We start from the raw sequence: 21113 nt of genomic DNA on the forward strand, positions 1-21113 counted from the left end.
TAATGAAAATCTGCCATTCGGAACCTGTATTTTAGGTCACAAGAAAGCACAGCTTGTCCATATCGCTCAAGCTGCACAAACTCATTACAAACATGTTCTGAGCTCCTCCACAATTACTTTATACGGCATTTTTGAAAACCTAGCAGAAGCAAAATATCCTTCCACCAGCATCTCCCACCCAAACCCAAGATTATTTCTGGATTCATTTCTCTTGGCACCAAGTATTCAGAAAATATTTTATGAGCTGTGCATGACTGAACAAACCACTACTTTGGCATGTGATGGCATCCAGTATGATAAATGTAGGAGCATTACTGAAACAATCAAGTGGAGACAGATTCCAAAAGTACTCCTATAAGGGGGAACCCCATTACTTAATTGAACCTGATTATTTAAAAGTAGAAACAACATCTTAGATCTTCTCAGCAGTTGGACCAAAAGAAGTGATTATCAGCTTGAGTGAGCAATTGAAGAATATGAATATTTTGCCAGGAGAATATTACTTTTGGTTGTTTCCCTGGCTAAGCAATGTAAGGGAAAGATAGATGGGACTCTTTAGCTTCATGTATCTAAGAATAAATATTACTTAATCTGAGGTGCCTACTGTCATATCCACAAGTCTATATAAAGCATTTATTTAAAAGGGACACTACAAATAAAGCAATTCTAGTTATCATGCTTACAGATCTCTGCTCAGATAAGGACCACACCACACTAGGCAGTGACTTAAAGAGTATATGCTAGAGACCAGACTCACAAAATCAGAAGGAAAATGTGCCTTCCTGTGTCACAGATGTAATCTCAGGACATGTAGAAAACAGAAAACCATCCATATAGTAGAACTATCATGGCTGGATCACATATGTGCCACAATATTATACCTGTAAGATCATCCTTCCTGTTTGCTCTGTATCATCACATTAATCAACAAAAATAGCTAAAACAAAGCTTCCTGTAATATCTGTAAAAAATACAGTGCTAAAAGATCACTTGACTGTTTGAATGCTTCCCAAGCAAGAATCACTGACTTGGAAAATTCCAATTTAAAGGTAAATGAAACATTTCAAACATTTGGTTATAGAATGGCAGAACCACCCCTCAACTCCTAAGCTCTGAAATAATTATGCATTTCAATGACAGAACAGACTTTTTGTTCATCACCAATACACAGCTTAAGCATATGAGTATATTCTTCTCATTTGCTTTTACTACTAGATTTTCAAAATTGCTTCAATATGAGAAATTCTTAGCCTCAGCTTGCTATGTTTGCCTAATTCTGAAATGAAAGATTATGTATTCTCTGTGGTGTCAGCACAACAGCACTGCATTTGCAAAACAAAATACTGAGCTGTTTTCTTGAATACTAAAATTTAAAACTTTTCTCAGAGTACATCATAAAGTTCACACAAGAGCAACAAACCCACAGATTTAAAAACAAATGCCACAGAAATTGAGTTCATCCTGAAGATGATCTGCATGACGTAACTGCTCCTGAATAAAAGAGATTGTTTTCTAAAGAAGATCTGAACATTAGCAGAGATGTTGACAGTTCTATAACAGTTCAGACAGTATTTACTGAAGGTCATAAAGGGATGAGAAACTCTTATATTGTATCATAACAAATGGCAATTTCTGGGCAAAAAGCAGCAATCCATCAATCAATCCTATCATCCTCAAGAATATGGGCATCCCTAAACCAAAACTTCAGAAACATGAAAGATCCACTTGCAGAAAAAAGGGTGCTCACAATTAGCTAATGTGAACGTACCTCAAAGATTAAACATCTGTACTTAATTTGAAAAGACTTTAAATAACAAAGGTTACAGTAGTATGTTGTGGTCAAATTCGGATGTTTAGGTGAACATGTAATACATTGATACTGTTTTCTAATAAAGAAAGGTTTAAGAATTTGCTCAAATCAAAAAGGAAAGAAAAAGGAAAACCCTTCAAAAAGCATCTTGAAAGTGTAGAACAAAAAAGTAATCCATCCTACTCATGGGATGCTCTGCAAAAGCAATGCATTTCTGAACACCAGGTGGCAATATTACCATCTTCTGAATATATGATACCATTAACACACTAAAGCTTACAGAATTACAGGTTTTATATGGTAGACGCAAGTCTACCAATTCAGATCATTCTAGAAAATTAGACACAGCAAAACCTCATTATTCTGTGCTAACAAACAAAAATCCTGCCCAACTATAAAAATTCATGGAAGAAAAATCAATCAAAACCCATAATCAATAATGTGCTGAAACAATGAACAGATATTTTAATATATACCTAGCATTAAAAAATTTTTGTGAGCCAATGTTACTTAGGGAAGAGGATGGCAAGCTGAATAATCCACCTGAGGTCAAAGTCCAATACAGGTCATCGGAAATTCATGTAAGACCTGATATGAGCAAAATGGTTTCTGAAACTACAATGTAAGACCATGGGGTTTATTTCCTAGCTATGTGATTACCTGGGAGAGCTTCCGTCCTCGCAGACACTCAAAACTTGAACGGGTCTAACTGAGCAATTTGACACGCTTCGAAGTTGCATTAACTTTGAAGGTGGCATTGGCATGAGCGGGTAACTGGTCCCAGTGACCTCCAGACGTCCCCTCAACCTAAAGAGTCCTGTGATTCTTTACCTAACAGTTCTCTTATAAGACAAATTGCAGTTGGCTTGAATCAAGCTTCCAGCTCATGCTTGCTACATGATTGTAGTGAGCACAAAGATTTTATTCAGAGATGAACACACGTGTTAGATAGTGAAGTGCTGCAATAACTGGTATTAGTTCTGGTCATACCGAAAGTGTTTACTGAAGCTGACACTATAATATGTCTCTGTGTTATAATGGTACAGGGAGTGCGTTCTCTTTTCTCAGTACAAGAATATAGCACAGGAAACGGGATTTTGCCATTACTTGAAGGCACAAGACTTTGCATCTACCTGACAGTGCAGAATCTCAGAATGTCCCTAGACTTGTCTTGACTTGAGCTGATTTTGTTTTATCTGTGACAACAATCATCTGGCAGTGAAGTAACAAGTCAGGTCTACAGCTGCTTTAGTTTCACTACAGTTTCTATTAATAACAAGTAGTTATTCTGCACAGCTTGAACTGTGTATCACCAGAATAAAGTGTAGTGTGGCAGAGTGCAGACACAGGTGCCATATGGCAGAGGTCCCCAACGGTCTATTAATGGTCACTGCAGAAGCACAATCTTTATAACTCAGGAGAGAAAGTCAGTGTTACGAATAACAGAGAATGGGAAGAAAAAAAGAGTAAATGAGAAACAAAAGAAAAAGCATATGGGCAAACTGGAAATACAGAAGTATGAAAATAAATCCATCCAGACCCAAGGCCAAGGAAGCCGAAACTCCCACTGTGAACATCATTTTCCTTACACTGAAGCTCCAGGATGCTGACATCCCACTATTTAAGCAAGACAGAATCCACCAACCTTAGGATGTCAGCTTTTTTTGCCATACAAAATCATCATAGATCTGGAAACTGATGTCTGATTTGACTGAGCTACTGAGCAGCACTCATAGGGAGAACACTTCCTTTAGGAGACCGAGATTTTATCAGGAGAAACCAGCATCATTCAGGAGAGCATGGGTAACTACCACAAAGTCTGCTTTCTACAGTGGCATAACCAGAATGAGAGAGGAAAGCATCAGCTACTTGAACAGAGGATTTCTTAATGGTGCTTTTCTGGGCTTTCTAGGTCATCCTTTCAAGGAATTGCATAGAAGCACATGTCTTTCTGCCAACACTCTCATGTAGCTACCAGGGAACAGCTGCAGGATTTTCTGACAGATTTAACTTTCTCGTAAGAAAAGCTAAACTTGAGAAATCAAAACTGCTTCAGCCGGGCCCAAGACAAGTATACACCTTGAAAAGGAAACTAAAATAAAAATTCGTAATTTCATTTTCTTTCAAGTGACAAGTAACAAATAAAAGTTAAAAAAATATTTACAAACTGAAAGTCTTAGGAGAGAAGCAAACCAAAAGCAAACAAGAGTTCAGTTCTCAGGTATGAACCAGGAGAAGGTAACTGGGTGGGTTTGCTCACAACAGCCTTCGGACTACACCATGAGAGAGAAGGCACTGGTGTGTGCTGGTGGCTTATGGAACTATCCTGTACCAAGGATGCTAATGTGTAGTCTGTGTAACACAAGTATGATCAGAGTGCTTTGTTAAGTTTTAGATCAACAGTTTGACAAAGTTAACCATGTCAAATCTTGCCTATTTTAAGGCAGAAACATTTGTTTAAACAGTGAGATTATGTTCAAGTATGTCAGATGTTTTCTCCAGCTGAGTAAGGCCTACCAAACATGTCTGTGCAGAAACTTGTAGCAAATGCATGTGACTAGCAAGTCAAAATACCTTCCAGATGAGTAATTTGAGGATGTCTAAACAAATGAAGTCAGGCTTGAATTAGCTCCTTTCACATCTATCGATGAGCTAATTCCAGCAACACAGATGAGTTAAAAAGGTAGTCTGCCCAAATGTGCACCCTATTTTGAGTAAATAAATGGACATTCCCTGGAAGTAAATGAAAAAGAAAATAGGAGTACATAGACTGTGGTGAGTCTTCTAATAAGATGTAAAACATGCTCTTTAGCAGATGAAATAATCAGAAAACATAAAAAATGATGAAATATATTTTCATGCAGCTGCCCTTAAACGTCACAAGATGAAATTACCCTGTAGGAATGACAAGACAAACAGTCTGCTATGTCATACTTGGTGAAGAGATTATAAAATCAGAAGGAAGCTGGCATAATGCTATTACAGTTTCCTTCAACTTTCTCAAAATATTATCTGTTTTTCTGCAGAACCCTATCATGCAGGATCTGTGGAAACACGAGACAGCAATTCCTTAAATGTAATGCTTAACTCTGACCTAAAACTACCAACAGGACTAGGTGAGTTTACAACATTGTTCAGTCTTCTTTCAGCTGGGAATTCCCTCTCTCTCCACTGTCCTCCTCTTCCCCTACTCCTCCCCCATCCCAAATTTTTTTTTTCCCAACTCTCTTATGGCCTGCTCCTGAGCATCACAGTTCAGAACAACCCAGGGCTCTAGTTTTAAGTTTATTTCTATAAATAGTATAGAACAGATATTACCTGATTTTTGAAAGAGTTAGATTATAAATTTGTATATACTGTATAATTTCATCTAAAAGACGATCTGTCATGGAATCAAAATCAGCAAAGGTATCATTCTGTAAAATAAAAGAAATAAAAAATAATAACTGTATTTTCTAATGCAGCAATATACATTCTGCATTCAGTCTGAATTCTTATACCTCAGTGTTTTAATCAACAGCACACAAATAAAAACATCCATATTAACTCTGAATACAAACACTACAGCTAGTTACAACTTTTTCAAGTCGTCTTCTTTTAACATGATAGTGATACACATTTTACTGTAAGACTATCCAAACAAATCTTAACATTAACTCACAGCCAGCCTGATTTCTAAGCCTTCCTCTACATGTAAGATTATCTGTAGTGAGACAGAAGACCAAGCTGCGTATTCAGAACTAAATCACACTGCCCATGAAATAGAAGTGAGACAATTATGGCAACAGCAGAAAAAGTCTACATTAGTACTGTTTATTCAAAATGAAAAAATAAACAAAGTCCTTATAGCCTTAACCCGGTCATAGCTGATTCTCCACAATGATTAGCAAGAAATTAAAAGATATAGGCAAAGGCTGCCTAAAACTCTTCAACAGAAGTTCCAAAGGATCTGTGCTAAAATCTTTTGTGTTCAACATGTTGGTAAATGATCTGGGAAAGGGAAGAAGGAGATGAGATGTCAGTTTGTAAACAAAACCAAATATCCAGAATAATCAAATCCAGAACCAACCAGAATTTCAGAAGAATCTTATTGTACTGGATACCTGGATGATAAAATGGTGAGGAATACAAACCAATGTTACACAGGGAAAACCAGCCCTAACTGTATATGCAAACAATAATCTGTGTTGCATATAATCAGCTACATTAGGAAAGCAAGGGAAGAAAATATCAGTATAGCATTTTGTCAGTCCATAGTGCACAACCATCTTAAATGCCCTTTCTAGTTCTGATCATCCAATTTAAATGACAAGACCTTTCAAGCAGGCGGGGAAGGATATCATGGATGGACAGAAACCATTTCACATCTGATCCTAAGAAATACTGAATGGGCTAAGTCCCTTCAGTTGCCTCGAGTGAGAAATTATACTTGTTTATAAAATACTTGATTAACTGAAGCAGAGAATGAGGAATGATTATTGAGTATTTTTTTCCAAAACAAGCTGTAGGGGAAATTATTTCAATTTCCTTTTTTGCAACTGAATTACTAATGTATATGAACCACAGAATTAATCTCAACTGTATGCTGTGGAAACTGGAAGTAAAAACATTCAAAAAGAGTCAGCTAACATTAAGGAGAAAAGTCTGTCAGTAGTCACTAGGCTCAGTGGTCTCAATGGAGCTCACAAATCAGAAAGTCTCACAACTGCTGACTGACAAAACCTATAGGGCTAGAGAAGAGAAAGCATGGCTTGGCACATGTCACAAAGCATCCCAGGAGCTGCCGCCAGAAAAATGTTACTGCACTAATTGAACCTTTTGTTTGAGCCATTGAAAAGACTTTGTTCTAATTCATTCCTGAAGTACATCTAATACAATATAACACACACACACACAAACAAAAAGTAAAAATTGGTCTTCTGTGCTTTGTCAAGTTTACTTCACCTGAAAATAATAAAATTCCCCAAAAGTTAACACAAGAGGCAGTTTGATATTGGTTCAGTGTTACGATGTGGATCTCGCAGTTCACTGACGAAAGAACAAGAGAGAGGTATTTTTTTATTTATCAGATCCTCTGAAATAACACATCTCCCTTCTTACCACACCAGTTTTCACTATCACCATCTTTACCATTAATACTGAGCACATTTTACCCACAATCCAAATAGTTTACACTGAGAACTCAAGAAACACAGTACACACAACAAAATGGCAGCAACCCTTAAATATTTATGTTCAATAACATATAAGGTTTTGTAATTACTTTGAGGTCAGCCACAGATCAAATCATGGATTCCATGAATACAATCAAAATACATAAAATGTGGTACACTGTAACACAATAGTGCCATTAAATAAACATGTCTGAAGGTCTATGCTGTTTATCGCTTTACAAAAATTCTTTTTTAGTTGGCAAATACCTGATTCCTTTCAGACATAAGAAAATCGATTCTTCCTCCAGGCAGGCCTAGCTCAATGTAAGTCTTCACTAATCTTAGATCTGCGCTGTTACCTTAAAAGAAAAAACCAAAAGTTAGATCCTATAAAGTTAACTTGCAATAAAAGCACCCAGAATACTGAAATGAATCTATGGTACAAATGTATATTTAAACACAGCTAATTATATTCTCAGCCCTAATTAAATTCATTAAGACTTCACAGGATAAACCGCAATGTCAAATTAAGTGACAAAATGGTCTATAAAAATGCCATTCAATGCAAACACTTTTCAAAAAGCAAGGATGTAGGAAGTCATGTTTGATTTTGTCTTAGCATCCAACAGATATGTAGCACTGTGAACATTATATTCTTGGAAATCTAATTAATTTTGATAAAAGTCAAATAAAGGACCCAAAGCTAGCTTAAAGAATTCAATGAAGGAGCATTTTCATAGAATAAAAAGGCAGACTGGACTGTCAGCAGATAAAGATAGTTTTAGACTGGTACCCAAGACAACAAATGCTAGTTTAACTAGCACCCTGAAGATTTTTCTATGTCAATTAACATGGATGCTTTTGAAGAAAGAGTACCTTTTCTGCCTTAAATAGAAAACAAGTTTTTTATTTAAATATGTCACTTATTGTTATTGTTTACCTTGGTTGAATGGCCAGTGTCCACCGAGACTCTACCCAACTCCCCCCCTCCAGAGGGAAAAGGAGGAAGGAAGAGGGGGAAAGAAAAAAACTTGCAAAACCGAGACTGCTGAGAAGGCAGTTTTATATTTACATAGAGAAGAAAAAGAGAACTATAAGCACTATGCACACAGGGAAGACTGACAATAAAGACTACTTCCCCACAAAGTTGTTTTCCTCCTCCGAAAAACAGCTGTCTATCCTGCGTAACTGTCCCAGAAGAGAAGGAAGGAGTTGTTTCCTTCTCGTCTCTTTATATCCGGGCTGATGTAACATAGTATGGAATACCTTATTGGTGAAATATACATCAGGTGACCTATCCTAGTTCTGTTTCCCTCCGAGGGAGGGTTACAAACCCACTACACTTATAGGAAATTCTATGAACTCACCATTTCATAAGAAAATTCCAACTATATGGACTTTTTTAAGGCTTCAAACATAATTTTTTTTTCAACAACGGGCTTTTTGGTCAAATTAACTTTTGTGCCAATTCTAGGCCCACAACAGCACTTGAATATCTACGCTAGCAAGAAGGAATACTTCTGAGTCCTTTTTTAAAAGTGCTTAGCAAAGGCTGCTTTCTGCCCAAAGGAGAAAAATTACGCTGCTATTTTATTTTTTTAAGCTTAGAATTTTGAAAAATGAAAAAGGTGCCTCTGCAGTGTCAGTCCAGTCCAATACTCTATTCTACTGCCCTCTTGTGTTTCATTACATTGTTAATTTAAGCATCATCTCAAAAAACCATAAAAACACTGATGGCAGAAATACCTTAACTAGAGGGGATATTACTTCTTAATATGCATGTACACTTTGAACTAAAAGCAGGTGAATATATTCAAGCTATTTGATCTTTCCAACCCTTTCAATTAGCAAGAGATTTTCTCATTTCTACCACAATAGAGTCTCTGTCCTTGGAAATATTCAACAAACCCAACTGGGCTGGGTCCTGGGCAACTTGTTGTAGGTGACCCTGCTTTGAGCAGGGAGTTGGACTAGACAACCTACAGAGATCCCTTTCAGCATCAACCACTCTGTGATTCAGTGACCTAATCTTTCGAAACCTTACAGACACTTGACTGCATTTTACTATTGTACTATTCTCTTTCCTAACAAGATACACTTATTTCATTTTCCTTGACAACTGACAATTCTAAACAAAACAGTTTTGCCAGTAACACCATTCTATTACCACAACATGGATAAATGCCTTTATGACATAAAAGATGCACCTAATGTGAACTATGGCATAAAATAGTTTTTATATGCATGGAAGTTTTACTAAAGACAAATGTTGCAGAGAATTCTTAATTTAAAAGATTTTATGGAACACATTGTCAAATATAACAGTTCAATGTCAGATTCCCATTTCCCTCCAGTGAACCTATTTCAGAAGGGTTCAGTTCAGAGTTCGAATGACACAAGCTAAACCTCACTGGTAATATGAACTACTATCTCATTCAGTATCCCTTTTCCCAGCATACCATCTAGGCCATGGACACAGACTATAAGATGTATTCCTTCTTCTGAGCAATCATCCTCTTCCATGCTGAAATAAGGTACCGAAGAAGCCAGTTTGAAAACATCACTATACATAAATCCAGGAAGTTTAAGTTGCCTCAATTCTTCTTTGGCCTGTAGGAAACTGGAACAAAAACACATTTATGATAAAATAACTTTTACTATCGCTAGACAAATGGGGGGTCTTCTATGAAACTGTATTCTACTGCCTTTTTGCTATGTATTCCATGTAACTGATACAAAGGAAAATATATTTATCAAATTACTATCTTCAGAAAACAAGTTATTTCCTCAAAATATTTTTTATTGCAGATTCCTACAACCTCTTTTCCTCTGCAACAAAAATTGTATCTCAAGCTCTACTCTCTTCTCTCCTTTGAACATGTCTGCAAACTCTGAAGTATTTCTGAAACCACTGAAGACTCTGGGTTAGTTCTGGTCTTGACCAAGCAACAGTTTTGTTTACATGCAAAAACAAAACTACAGGAATTATAACCAATCAGAAGTCAAGGTAAAGATTTCCACTGACTTTTGATAATTCTTGCCAAACCTATTTCCTAGGTAAATAGAGATCTGGAGTCAGTGCTATAATCACTCACCATAAGGTCCCTCTGGTAGGCTGAATAGCTGACACTTGCTTCAGAAGCAGCCAGATCCAGACTGCTGATCCTTTACATATTATATGAAGGCAAAAACTAGAAGGTTTTTAACAGCTGAGCTCCCCATGTGCTGGGAGCTCCTTGTGTTCCTCCCTTTCTTCCCTTTCCCTTCGTTTTTTGTGTATGACCTTCCTACCTAATTAATTGTGTATCAGTTTCCTGCAGCCCTTCAAGCTTTATGCTTTCCTATGCTTCTTTCCCTCCTTAATCCTTCTGTTCTGCACAATCCCTCACAGTGTCATGCTGTATCCTGTCCTCTTTCGCCTGCTGTTTCCCTCTGATTCTACTTTCTGTCCTCTGTTTTCCCAGCTTTATCTTTAGCTCATTCCTCACTAATTGGCAGGCACAGGCCTTAATGAAGTCAGCCTAAACAGAAATCACTGCTGGCAGGTGGTCTTAACACTCCGCAGCAGAAGATGCCCGAGTTCATACTCAAGGCACGTTTTCTGAACTGAACATACCAAAACTGGTTCTCTATAGAGCAGATCATGCCTTCTGGATTCACAGTTATCTCATGCTCCAGAAGACACTGCTTCTTCCCAAGGCCAAGTCCTTGATTTTATTCTGAGTTCACTCTTTTATTGTTACAGAACAACCTGAGTAGTCTCTGCTTTTCATCTCTCCCAGTCCACACCAGTACACGCTCTCCACTCTCCACTATTTCAGAAGCTATTTTTCCACTTTGAACCTGTTTTCCTCGACCACTGACTGCACAACCCTTCCTCCTGTTCTCAGCTGCTTTTCACAAACTATCTGGTCTTTTCTGCCTCCAAAGCATTCTCCTTGTTTCTACCTGTCTTCTAAATTTTCTTTTCTCTGATAGCAACATTTTACTTCCATTACAACACATTAAGCTGCTGCTTCCCATGTTCAGTTAGCGGGGGGGGTTATCAGGGAAACTCCTATGTTTACAGCAAGAGGATCCCTGATGTTCCTCTAAATTTGGCTTTCCTGGTATCTGAACTGCAGAGTAACTGTGATCTCCAAGGTGTTACATTTTTGATATTTGAAGTTAAGATTTAAAAATACAGCCATTACCATGGCTTGCACTGCACATGCTTCACTTAACTAATCAGACGGATAACCAGTTACAGAATGTTTTTGGTTTTGTTTTTAAACGAAAAGCATATTTTCCCAAGCTTGCTATTTTAACAGTTTTCATTTCATTAAACACTATTTTTATGCTCAGTATCCATTACAACATGACTTTTCAGCTGAATTTTTTTTTTAAAGTAACATATTAGAGAAACAAAAAAATTCGTATTCTGCTTGAAGTTTGCCAAAGCACATGAGATTACAAGATAACCAACAGAAGGAATTCAGTGCTAGCACACTGTTAAGTGAACATCTAAAACACGCTGTTACCTGAGCAGAACCAAGGCACAGTCCTGGGGACACCTTACAGCCCAACCATGCTTTTTTTTCCCTTCTATACTATACTAACTTAATTTCTAAAAGTAAAAAACTTTTTTTTAGAACAATCACTTACGCTAAGACTTGAGGTTTTGGGGAGCTTTCATACCAGGAAACAGCTGATGCCGAGCTGTAGGATGTGCTGCCTGGCTGTTGTGTAATTGCATCAGATTTATTCTTTGAAGAACAGATAACATTGCAAGGAGAGTCTCTCAGAGAAGATGGAAAAGACAGACAACCAGGAGTACAGACAGGAGGCACAGTCATTACATCTTGCAGGTGTCCACTATCAATCCTTTCAGATCTCAGAGCTCTCTCTTCTGCTAAGCCATGATCCTGGTCAGCACTGGAAGCTCCATCTAATATACTATAGTCTGTTTCTTCATAATACCCATTTTCAATCATTTCTTGATCCTCCTCTTCTTCCTCGTCTTGTTGGGAAGAACAAATAATTTCTTTTTCATATGCCTCCTTTTGAGGGCTAACAGGATTGCTGTTGTCCACAGGCCAAATATCTGAAATATCTGTGCTGCTTCGAGAGCCAAAATAGTTTTCGACAAGCCCTTGTTTTACCATGTCAGCACTACCGGTTGGAGAAGGATTATCTGTACCAGTTTCACTTTTAGCTATTGACAGTTCTTCAGTTGTCTCCTTTAGTTCTAAAGGCTTGTTATGTTTTCCTTCACTTGTTTTTTCAACCTCATACACCGCATTTACAGATGAAGAACCTGAAACAACAGATGGCTCACCCATACAAGTAATTTCCAAATGCAATTTAACTGTTTCTTCTGTAGCATTAGGATGCCTTTCAAGGTCCTGAGAATCCTTGCAGGTTGTGCCAGGGTCTGCCTGTGAGCTATAACTTTTCACGTCAGTAGCTGTTTCAGATGAGGACACGTCTAACTGTAATTGATCTTTTGTTCCTGAGAGCGAGGAATGTATAGAAAGAGTTTTGTTATCCAAGTGCCCTGAAAATACAACACACTGTTGATGCAAATTGGTGTTTGATGTTTTACTGTCATCACATTTTGTCAAGTCAATTGCTCCTAGATCCAATACCGTTCTGCTGTCACTTAGCTGGCATTCAGGTACAACAGATATCTTTGAATTCTCATCAGGTGACAGCTCATCATCATCTGAAGGCAGTGAATTTATGGATGTCAGGGATGACTGTATTTCACTTACAGCACTCGTACTCTCAGTGCAATGGCTTTCTACTGCATTTTTTACAGCACAGTCCGCTTTTAGTAAAGGCTGAGGAAATACTCTCTCACCATTGTATGTGCTTTGCCCTTGAATATTTTCAAAAACATGATCAGGGTTGGGGTGAGTTGCAAAAGAACTTGGTTCACTTTCTACACCTGAATCTGAAAACCTAGAAGAGGCACATGTCACACTAACATCTGGTAATTTAGTCATGTCTCCACTTGCAGAAAGTTGACTTTCTTTCGTAGAAAGAGTAGGCAGATTATTTTTCATTTTTGTTAAGATGTCACTGGTATGATGACAGTTTCTCTCATGGGCATCTTCTTTTTCAAGGACTGGCTCCTGTTCTCCTGAATTAAATTTATTTCCAGATTCTGAAGGATGAAAACTGAGTGTCTGCAAATTCTCTCCATGCACTCCACTTTGCGGAAACTCAGCCAATGATCCAATGTGAACCACTACTTTCCCCCCTTCATAAGGATTCTTATTACTTGGTTTGACCTCAATTGTCCTGACTCCTGAGGAAGCTGGTTGACCACCATGACAACCTTCAAGTGTACCTCTCTGCTGTAAAGCACTATCTGCTTGAGTAGTTCCAGAACCTGTCTGGGAGATAGTCAGTCTATCAAAAATAGCCTCATTTTCACAGTGCACAGGACTACTTGGACCTGGTTGGTCACCTTCAATCTTGGCAGCCTTTTCCTCAGTTCCAGATGGTAAAAATGGAAGTTCTCTTTGATTTATCTGCCTGGTGCAGGTCTTTGTATCACAAGGAAATCCACCTAATGTAGGGTCCAGCCCTTCGTTAGCATTGTATGAAGGCTTGCCTTCTGAGCTTCTAGAGGCATCTTCCAGTGCTGCACTTTTCAAACATTTGTAGCCTACTAAGACCACAGAGTCCTTTGAGTTCTGTTTTATGACTTTTTTTGTGTTCTCAGGTTTCATTGTTTTCATGAGCTTAGTAACCTTAACTTTGGATTTATTTGCATCTTCATTTTTCCCTTTCAAAGCTTTTGTTAGCATCTTTTCAGTTTCTGAATGCCAAAACATGGAAGCCCCAGCAGGTCTTATTTTCAGTTCTGGGCTAGTAAAACCAGCAACAAAACTTTCTTCAGCTTCAAATTTATCCAGTTTATTGGACTCTGCCCTTGGAAGACTCTGAACCACCAACCAGGGTACATCCAGATCTTTCACCAAAAAAGGAGTGTGTGGGAGGGGAAAAAGAAAAGGATTGTTTATCAATATTATGCAGATAACTGATGCTATAAAACACTAGCAATTATAGAATGTTACACATCCTCACAACTCAAGCTAAAAAACCATATTCAAGCAAATAAATTACTCCTTTAAAGCCAGTAAGAAATTTAAAGAAATATACTCAGGTTTTACATAATTTTTGCTCATTTCTTCAAAAAGGAAACTACTGTGAGGTGTGTTTACCTTCAGTAATTGAATCTAAATATCGATCTTCAAAGATAATAGGCAAAGAGTTCATATCCCCATCTAGTTCACTGCATTCAATAGGGAGAGGTGGAAGAGAACTGCAGAAGGAAGTGTTTTTGATAGCTGCACACATCTGTAGATGACTTTGAGCACTGAAAAAAAGGAAACAGTCTTCCCTGAAAAAAACAGAACTCTTTTATTTTTACACTGACAGAAATTAGCTACAGTTTAATTCACTTTAATAGAAACTTTTCTACTAATTAGCTATTAATAACTTTAATATTTAATAACTTCTTATATAACTTTCATTACTTTAAATCTGTAGTGAGAACGTAAGTTTCTCTTCAATTTATGTATTTTTGCAAGACTAATTCTTCTCAACAAAAGCTACAGGATAACAGTTCTACATCTACATACTGTGTACTTCCAAAGGCTACTCACTGTAGTTCTTGATAGGCAAGAGCAGCTTGCCTAGGATGCTCAAAACAAAAGAATGCTTCTGCAAATCTGCGCACCTGCAAGATCCAAATGAAGTTAGAGCTTATTTTACATTACATATAACTTAAAAAAATCCACCAGCATTCCTGCACATCAATGTTATTCATTTGTATGTATAATATAGACAGTTCCCTTTTTTTTTGAAGTATTCTATCTGTGTGGGAGGGAAGACGATGCCAGACAAGACTACAGACTGAAACAAGAATTTTAATTTGTGCACTGGATAACTTGGAATTACACTAGATTTAACTGCCTGCTGAAAACTTGATTGCCAATCAACCAATCATCCAAATCAGGCTCACCTGAAACAAAAACACACAAAAATATTGTGAGATATTTCAATGAGAAGAAAGGAAATGACTGTTCAATGGACACTTCTGAATGAACCTGAGGATTACCTTCAGAAGTAGAAACCTATTAAATATTCTGCAGTCTCAAAATACGGAGAAGTGTTTCAAACTTTCCACAAATAGTCTCTAGCCCACAGTAAACTACTGAGCAAAAAAATCTTTTGTTGGTAAATATTTCTTCTGCAAGTGATGAAGACAGTAACAGAATGTATGTTAATTATAAGCACTGTATTCAAGACTTAATTGGCTGAGGTCAATAAACAATACAATATTAAAAGGTTACTAATAATAACACAGGGGAGCATATTTTTTTACCATCCAATATATAGTGTTGAAATAGCACGTGAATTGTACAGCAACTTACTACAAATAAAACCATAATCAGTGTACTAAAAATGCAGTATCTAGAAATCCCGAAGTTAAGGTTTTGCAAAATGAGACTTCTCACATTTCCAGTATTTTATATAAATACTAATTCATTCTATATGCATTTTATTTTTGCAACTGCCCAATCACCTGCATCAAAAAAAAAGCAAATCAAAAAGAATGTGCTATGTAGTGGTTGTTGGCAACTGCTTGTGCATTAACACCAATTTCTTTGTATAAATTAAAACAAAATTTCTATTCCACTTAGAGAATCACATATGTTAGTCTACTGAAAAAATAATTTATTTACCAACCACTTCCTGGCCTTTATATCTTTAATATACTCTGTGTTTTCCTCTTTAAGTTATGGAATTTCCCAGACTGTGGGAGTTTTCAGTGTATATGGTGAAGCATCAGATCTAGTTTAATTCTCTTAGCACTTTCCCTCAGAGCTGTGGCCAGCATCTGCCTCCACCCTGAGCACAAACATGGCACTAGGAAAATCTTATGCATTAACTGGCAAACATCAGGCGTTCAGGACCACATCAACTTTGGTCAGAGATAAGCACTTGCAGGGGAGTTCATTTTCCCTCCTGATATACTGCCCAGTATACTTTCAGAGAGTACCATTTGGATGAAGTTTATGTTCTGTAGCTTCTACACTTTCCTTTTTTTGTTTTCTTAACACAAGAAAATCTGAGGAAAAAAATTGTTCCAAGGTGCTTAAGAAAAAACCCAACCCCAAACCACAAACATTAAACCCCCAATCTCCAACCTGCTCTAGAAGCTGAAAAGTCCTGTCCCAACCTCCCAGAATTTATTTAGCTGTATTACATGAAATTAAACTCAGTCATAATATCACCTCTAAATAGTCATGGAAAACGCTTTGAAGCAAAAAGAAAACACTAAATTCCATACTTCCTTGTAAATGCAACGTCCACTCTCAGCAGTGACAAGGAACTCAATCTGCTTTTCTTCAGAATTTGTTGTTAGGAGTTTATGCATACACATGTAGGATTAGAATTGGTGTTCTTAAGTACTTCACTGCGTTTTCCCAGCTGGTTTTTCTAAATAGACATTTACATTGCAAATACATGATTTTGTCAGAGCTAATCCTCAACCCTTCCCCCAGAAAGGGAGAAGACTTATACAATAGACTTAATAGATAATTTTACAGCAAAAATCCTAAATTTTAGAACAATTGATTATGAAGGGTGGATGTTATTATTCTAAACTAAGCAATTTAAAAATGAATTGAAGATTCTAATCAATCAGGTAATAGTTACAGGAACATTGCCAAATTAGTAGATTTCTGTGGTATATGTCATGAAAAGAGCACACAGCTGTTTCCCAGGAAGCAAGCAAGGTAGTTTTGAGGTTAGATGTGAGCACTTTACCACATAAAGTAACTGGAGTTATATGGAGACCAAATTTTTAGAATTCTGCCACTCTTTCAAACAGAGAAGTAAGGCTTTTTTTTCTGTTTTCAATAAATCCCAGTAATTCCAGTGCTTTTGAAGAAAATCTGATTGCCAGCTCCAGACAGCTTTGAGAAGAATAGCATCAGTATAAAACTAGTTGAATGCAGGCTCAAAAAGTCCGCATAAGTCTATACTAAAGAAAGAAAAAAACCCTCAATCAACAGTAGTTTATTATGTTTGATCAGTGCTTAACTTATTGAAGGACTGAGGTATTTGCTACGATGCTGTTAAATGGGCTCTGCAGAACCAGAATGACTCCCAGCTGGTGCCATTGATGCAGGTGCTACTGGTTTTTGCTGACTCCACAATGACTTTGCAGGAGGGAATTGTATCTGCTACTCCTAATCCCAACAGACTTGCTAAATATATGGTTTTTAAGGTTCTCCCAATGTAAACAGAAGACTTTTATATAAAACCTGCTGTGGAATATACATTGTGTCTCTGCACATTTATTACTAGCTGTCAGAAATCTTAGTTTTCACCTCTCCTATTTTAGGACTAGTGAAACTGAAAGAAATAATTCTGGAAGAGTATGTTTAGACCTACCAGAAGATGTCACTAGGGAACAGAGATGAACCAGTTTAGTGTTCAAACATTTAGTAATACAAAGTGACACACTCTGGGCAGTTTTTTCAATAAAACACAGTTGTAAACCTTAGAAGTATGATAATGTAGTTGACAGTTCCAGTATACCTAAAGTGTTCCTGACTTTTTAATGTAGTGCTTACTACTCCAAGTATCTGAAAATAGTTAAATATTTAAACATTTAAATAAACATGAGTAAAATGATTACAAAAATAATTTAAATACTCAAACAACACTTCAGCAGAAATACATGTTTTATAAGCATGTATGCAAAGAGGGTGAAAGCCATTTGACCAAATACAGGTGGCAGGTATTTCCAGGGGGTATTTTAACACTACCACCACAAAATAACAAAAAATACCACAAATAACACAAAACCAATCAGATTAATCACTTTCTAAAAGGGTTCATTCACCTGAGATTAAAAATAAAAACTTTCCCAGGGAGAAATTTCCTGTGGAAGTATAATCTGGAAATATTGCAAGAAGAAAAGATAAAATAAAATGAGATTTGGCATCCAGTAGTGAACACTTCAGAGTATCTGTTTCCAAAATAGAAAGGTTTAATCAGAGGAACAGAATTTTGTATACAACAAAACTTTATTACAAAAAAGACAGATAAGACTCTTTAAGATGAGAAGTATAAGGTCATCTTTAGCTCGGAGAAAAGGCTCAGAGGAGACCTTATCGCTCTCTGCAACTACCTGAAAGAAGGTTGTAGCAAGCTGGGAGTCAGTTTCTTCTGCCATGAAAGGACAAGAGGAAATGGCCTTAAGTTGCACCAGGGGAGGTTTAGACTGGATAATAGGAAAATTTTTTTCACAGAAAGGATTGTAAAGCATTGGAACAGACTGCCCAGGGAAGTGGTGGAATCGCCATCCCTGGAAGTATTCAAAAAATGTGTGGACGTGGCACTTGGCAACATAGTTTACTGGTGAACATGGTGGTGCTGGGTTGACAGTTGGACTTGATGACCTCAAAAATATTATCCAACTTTAAAAATTCTATGATTCTAAATATGAACATAGAATCTCTCAAGAGAAGAATTAGTAGGTCATCTTTCAATCTCAACTAAATTCAATACCCATAAAACCTGCATCATTTGGTATGTGCAGATAAGGGCTCTAGTGAAACATGATCATTGTACATTTCCTGAAGTAAGGTTACACAAATTCTCAGAATATAAATTCTCAGGAGAATCATAAGGTATCCAGAAAAGTACAGTGACAGATAACAAAAGAAGTGAGTGTAACAGCAACTCAGAAGGACATAGGTCATGCAACCATTTCATAGGCCATGAAATCAAATTATATTTTTTTTTTAAAAAAAAGGGAGGAAGGGAACTCCTATTCAAATTTTTTGCAAACTGGAAAGCATCACAGAAATACTTTTAGTATGTGCAATATCTCAATTCACACAGTATAATTAAATACTTTGATTTATACTCCCTACAATAATTGCAGTAAAGTTCAATAATTAAGGTGTTTATGAGTTAGGGAAGATGACTTACATCACAGATTTTAAAAAGAACCGCATATAAGAAGTTGAATACATAATCATTAGCAGTATCTTTCCTGGAGCAGTAAAAATTAAAATATTCATTCTTCCTTTCCTTTTATTAATTATAAACTCCTACAAACAGTAATATAGAAGCAGCTTAATGCAAGTGCAGATTAAGTGAAACAGTTTTCTTGTTTCATACCTTCCACCAGTTAATTTGAAGGATTTCAGAATTTACAGGAAATGTACAGAAAGGTATGTAAGATTCATAGACAGTAAAATGATCACTTTCCTATGGGTAGCACGTCTAACAAATAAGCCTTGCGTTTTTTCTGAAAGGTTCCATTTATTCTCCAGAACAGGCCATTTCCACAACCATGACTCCCTCATTAAACAATGTGATTTATCAAGTAAGAGTAATGCTTTAGTTCATACTTGAATATATTTCACTACAGGAACCAGCACTGCTGTGGTTTTGTGTGCAGAGCCCACAGCAACTGTACACACACACACAAACCAACTGTGTGCACACGTACTCACTATACATGGTTTTATACATATAGACACGTACTCACATGCCAGATCATGCACACCTCTTCTTTTCTAAAATCCAACTTAACAGACTTTTCAAAGCTTGTGAATGTTACAAATTCTTAGTTCAGAAGGAAATGCATTTTGTTTTATGATGTAAGCAGGCAGCCTAGATGCAGCAGAGAAGTAAAATGCAGGGTGGGCACTAGGCATGGCTCCCACAGAAAAATACAACAGTTTGCACAAACGTAACTTATTCTACAGAATGCAATCTGCCTTCTGAACTGGATTTCTTATTCAAAAGAACAGTGAATTAGTTGATTCATAAACATAAATATATTTTAAGTATTATATTCTAAGAATATTATAATTATACACAAGGTAACAAATGCAATACAACAGCTCCCTTTATGATTCCAACCAACTTTTACAACTGTAACTAGAAAAATTATAATCTGGAGTCTCATTTTGATACACATTTCTGTAACAATGTGTCCCACTAGCCTATGAACATGCCCAAGTCAATACTTACTCTTAACGTGTGATGCTCTTGTGCTAGTAAAGCTGTGACCTCCTCTTGTAAGGTAATGACCTCCAGAAACTGCCCCCAGAGAGCCATCAGAAGTGAGCAAAGCTGAGCAAGATTCATATTTATAAGTTCTGCCAGTTCATCAGGATTTTCCATTTTCTGAAGTCAGAAAAAAATAGTTACATGATTCACTGATGAAACCATAAAGTACAGACAAGAATTAAGAAAAAAGAAGTGTCCTTTATTTTAGCGAGAATTTTCATTTAAAACCAACTTCCAAATGAGAACCATTTTGACTAAGTATCAGAACTGAATCAATTCGTGTTACAACAATAACAGATTATTTTATGTTGTATTAAATATTATCCAGTTGCCTTTTAGAATTAGGACTCCTGACCGTAAATTAAAGCAACAACTCCATTTATGGCAAAGATAACTGAGTTCAACTGCTGTATTTTCTAACATTCAGTTTTCTAACATACAGTGTGCCTGAAAGGAACAGGAATCAGGAAACCAAAAATCAATACTTGCTATGTTTGTCCAACTTTTTTATCAAATTAAAAATTTAATAAAGACGTCTCCATTTTGGAACAGTCACAACTCACAATAACCTCTGTAAGATGCTATATACCTATGTACATTTTAAGCATAGTCAGGAAGCAGTGTTACAGCACAGGCTTCCTAGAACCAGAGCACACTAAGACAAATTCAGTGTGAAACAAGTTTTTCTTTCTTAACAATGTACTGTAATCCTGTGACACAGTCCCACACCAGTCAATTGTACACTGCTAAGCTTATGTTCCCTGCCATTTTAGAAAAAAATACAGTTTTTCAGAAACTCATTGCAGGCACACAAGGCACTGAGGCAAAGGATTTAAAAATAAAGGATAGTAAAGACCCAACTCTAAAAAGCAAGTAGAAAAAAGGACTGAAAATATTAAAATACCAACTTAACAAGTGAGAGTGGAAATAAGAGAAACTTTTGAAGTGAACCACACAAAAGAACAGAAAAGAAATAACAGAAAAAACATAAATATACTTTAGCAAGCTAAGGGAGAAATTAAAGAATTCAGGGAAGCTATGTAAATGTAAAA

General features: G+C 36.7%; 1 protein-coding gene across 5 annotated transcripts in view; it reads right to left on the reverse strand.

The window, feature by feature from the left end:
• Positions 1-21113, reverse strand: part of FAM135A (family with sequence similarity 135 member A) — an 84016-nt gene that overhangs the window by 7906 nt on the left and 54997 nt on the right. For 4 of the 5 annotated variants that reach the window (XM_027697902.1, XM_027697873.1, XM_027697884.1 and 1 more), the window contains 7 exons: positions 20023-20178; positions 14622-14695; positions 14178-14332; positions 11608-13924; positions 9423-9583; positions 7231-7322; positions 5129-5226 (listed from right to left, as the gene is read on the reverse strand). In XM_027697902.1, the coding sequence (XP_027553703.1) occupies positions 5129-5226; positions 7231-7322; positions 9423-9583; positions 11608-13924; positions 14178-14332; positions 14622-14695; positions 20023-20178 (3053 nt within the window). The remainder of the gene's footprint in view (positions 1-5128; positions 5227-7230; positions 7323-9422; positions 9584-11607; positions 13925-14177; positions 14333-14621; positions 14696-20022; positions 20179-21113) is intronic. The other variant, XR_003536601.1, reaches the window with a different exon arrangement.

Source organism: Neopelma chrysocephalum, unplaced genomic scaffold (genome assembly GCF_003984885.1).
Source record: "Neopelma chrysocephalum unplaced genomic scaffold, ASM398488v2 Primary Assembly neopelma1_23b, whole genome shotgun sequence".
Taxonomy (NCBI): domain Eukaryota; kingdom Metazoa; phylum Chordata; class Aves; order Passeriformes; family Pipridae; genus Neopelma; species Neopelma chrysocephalum.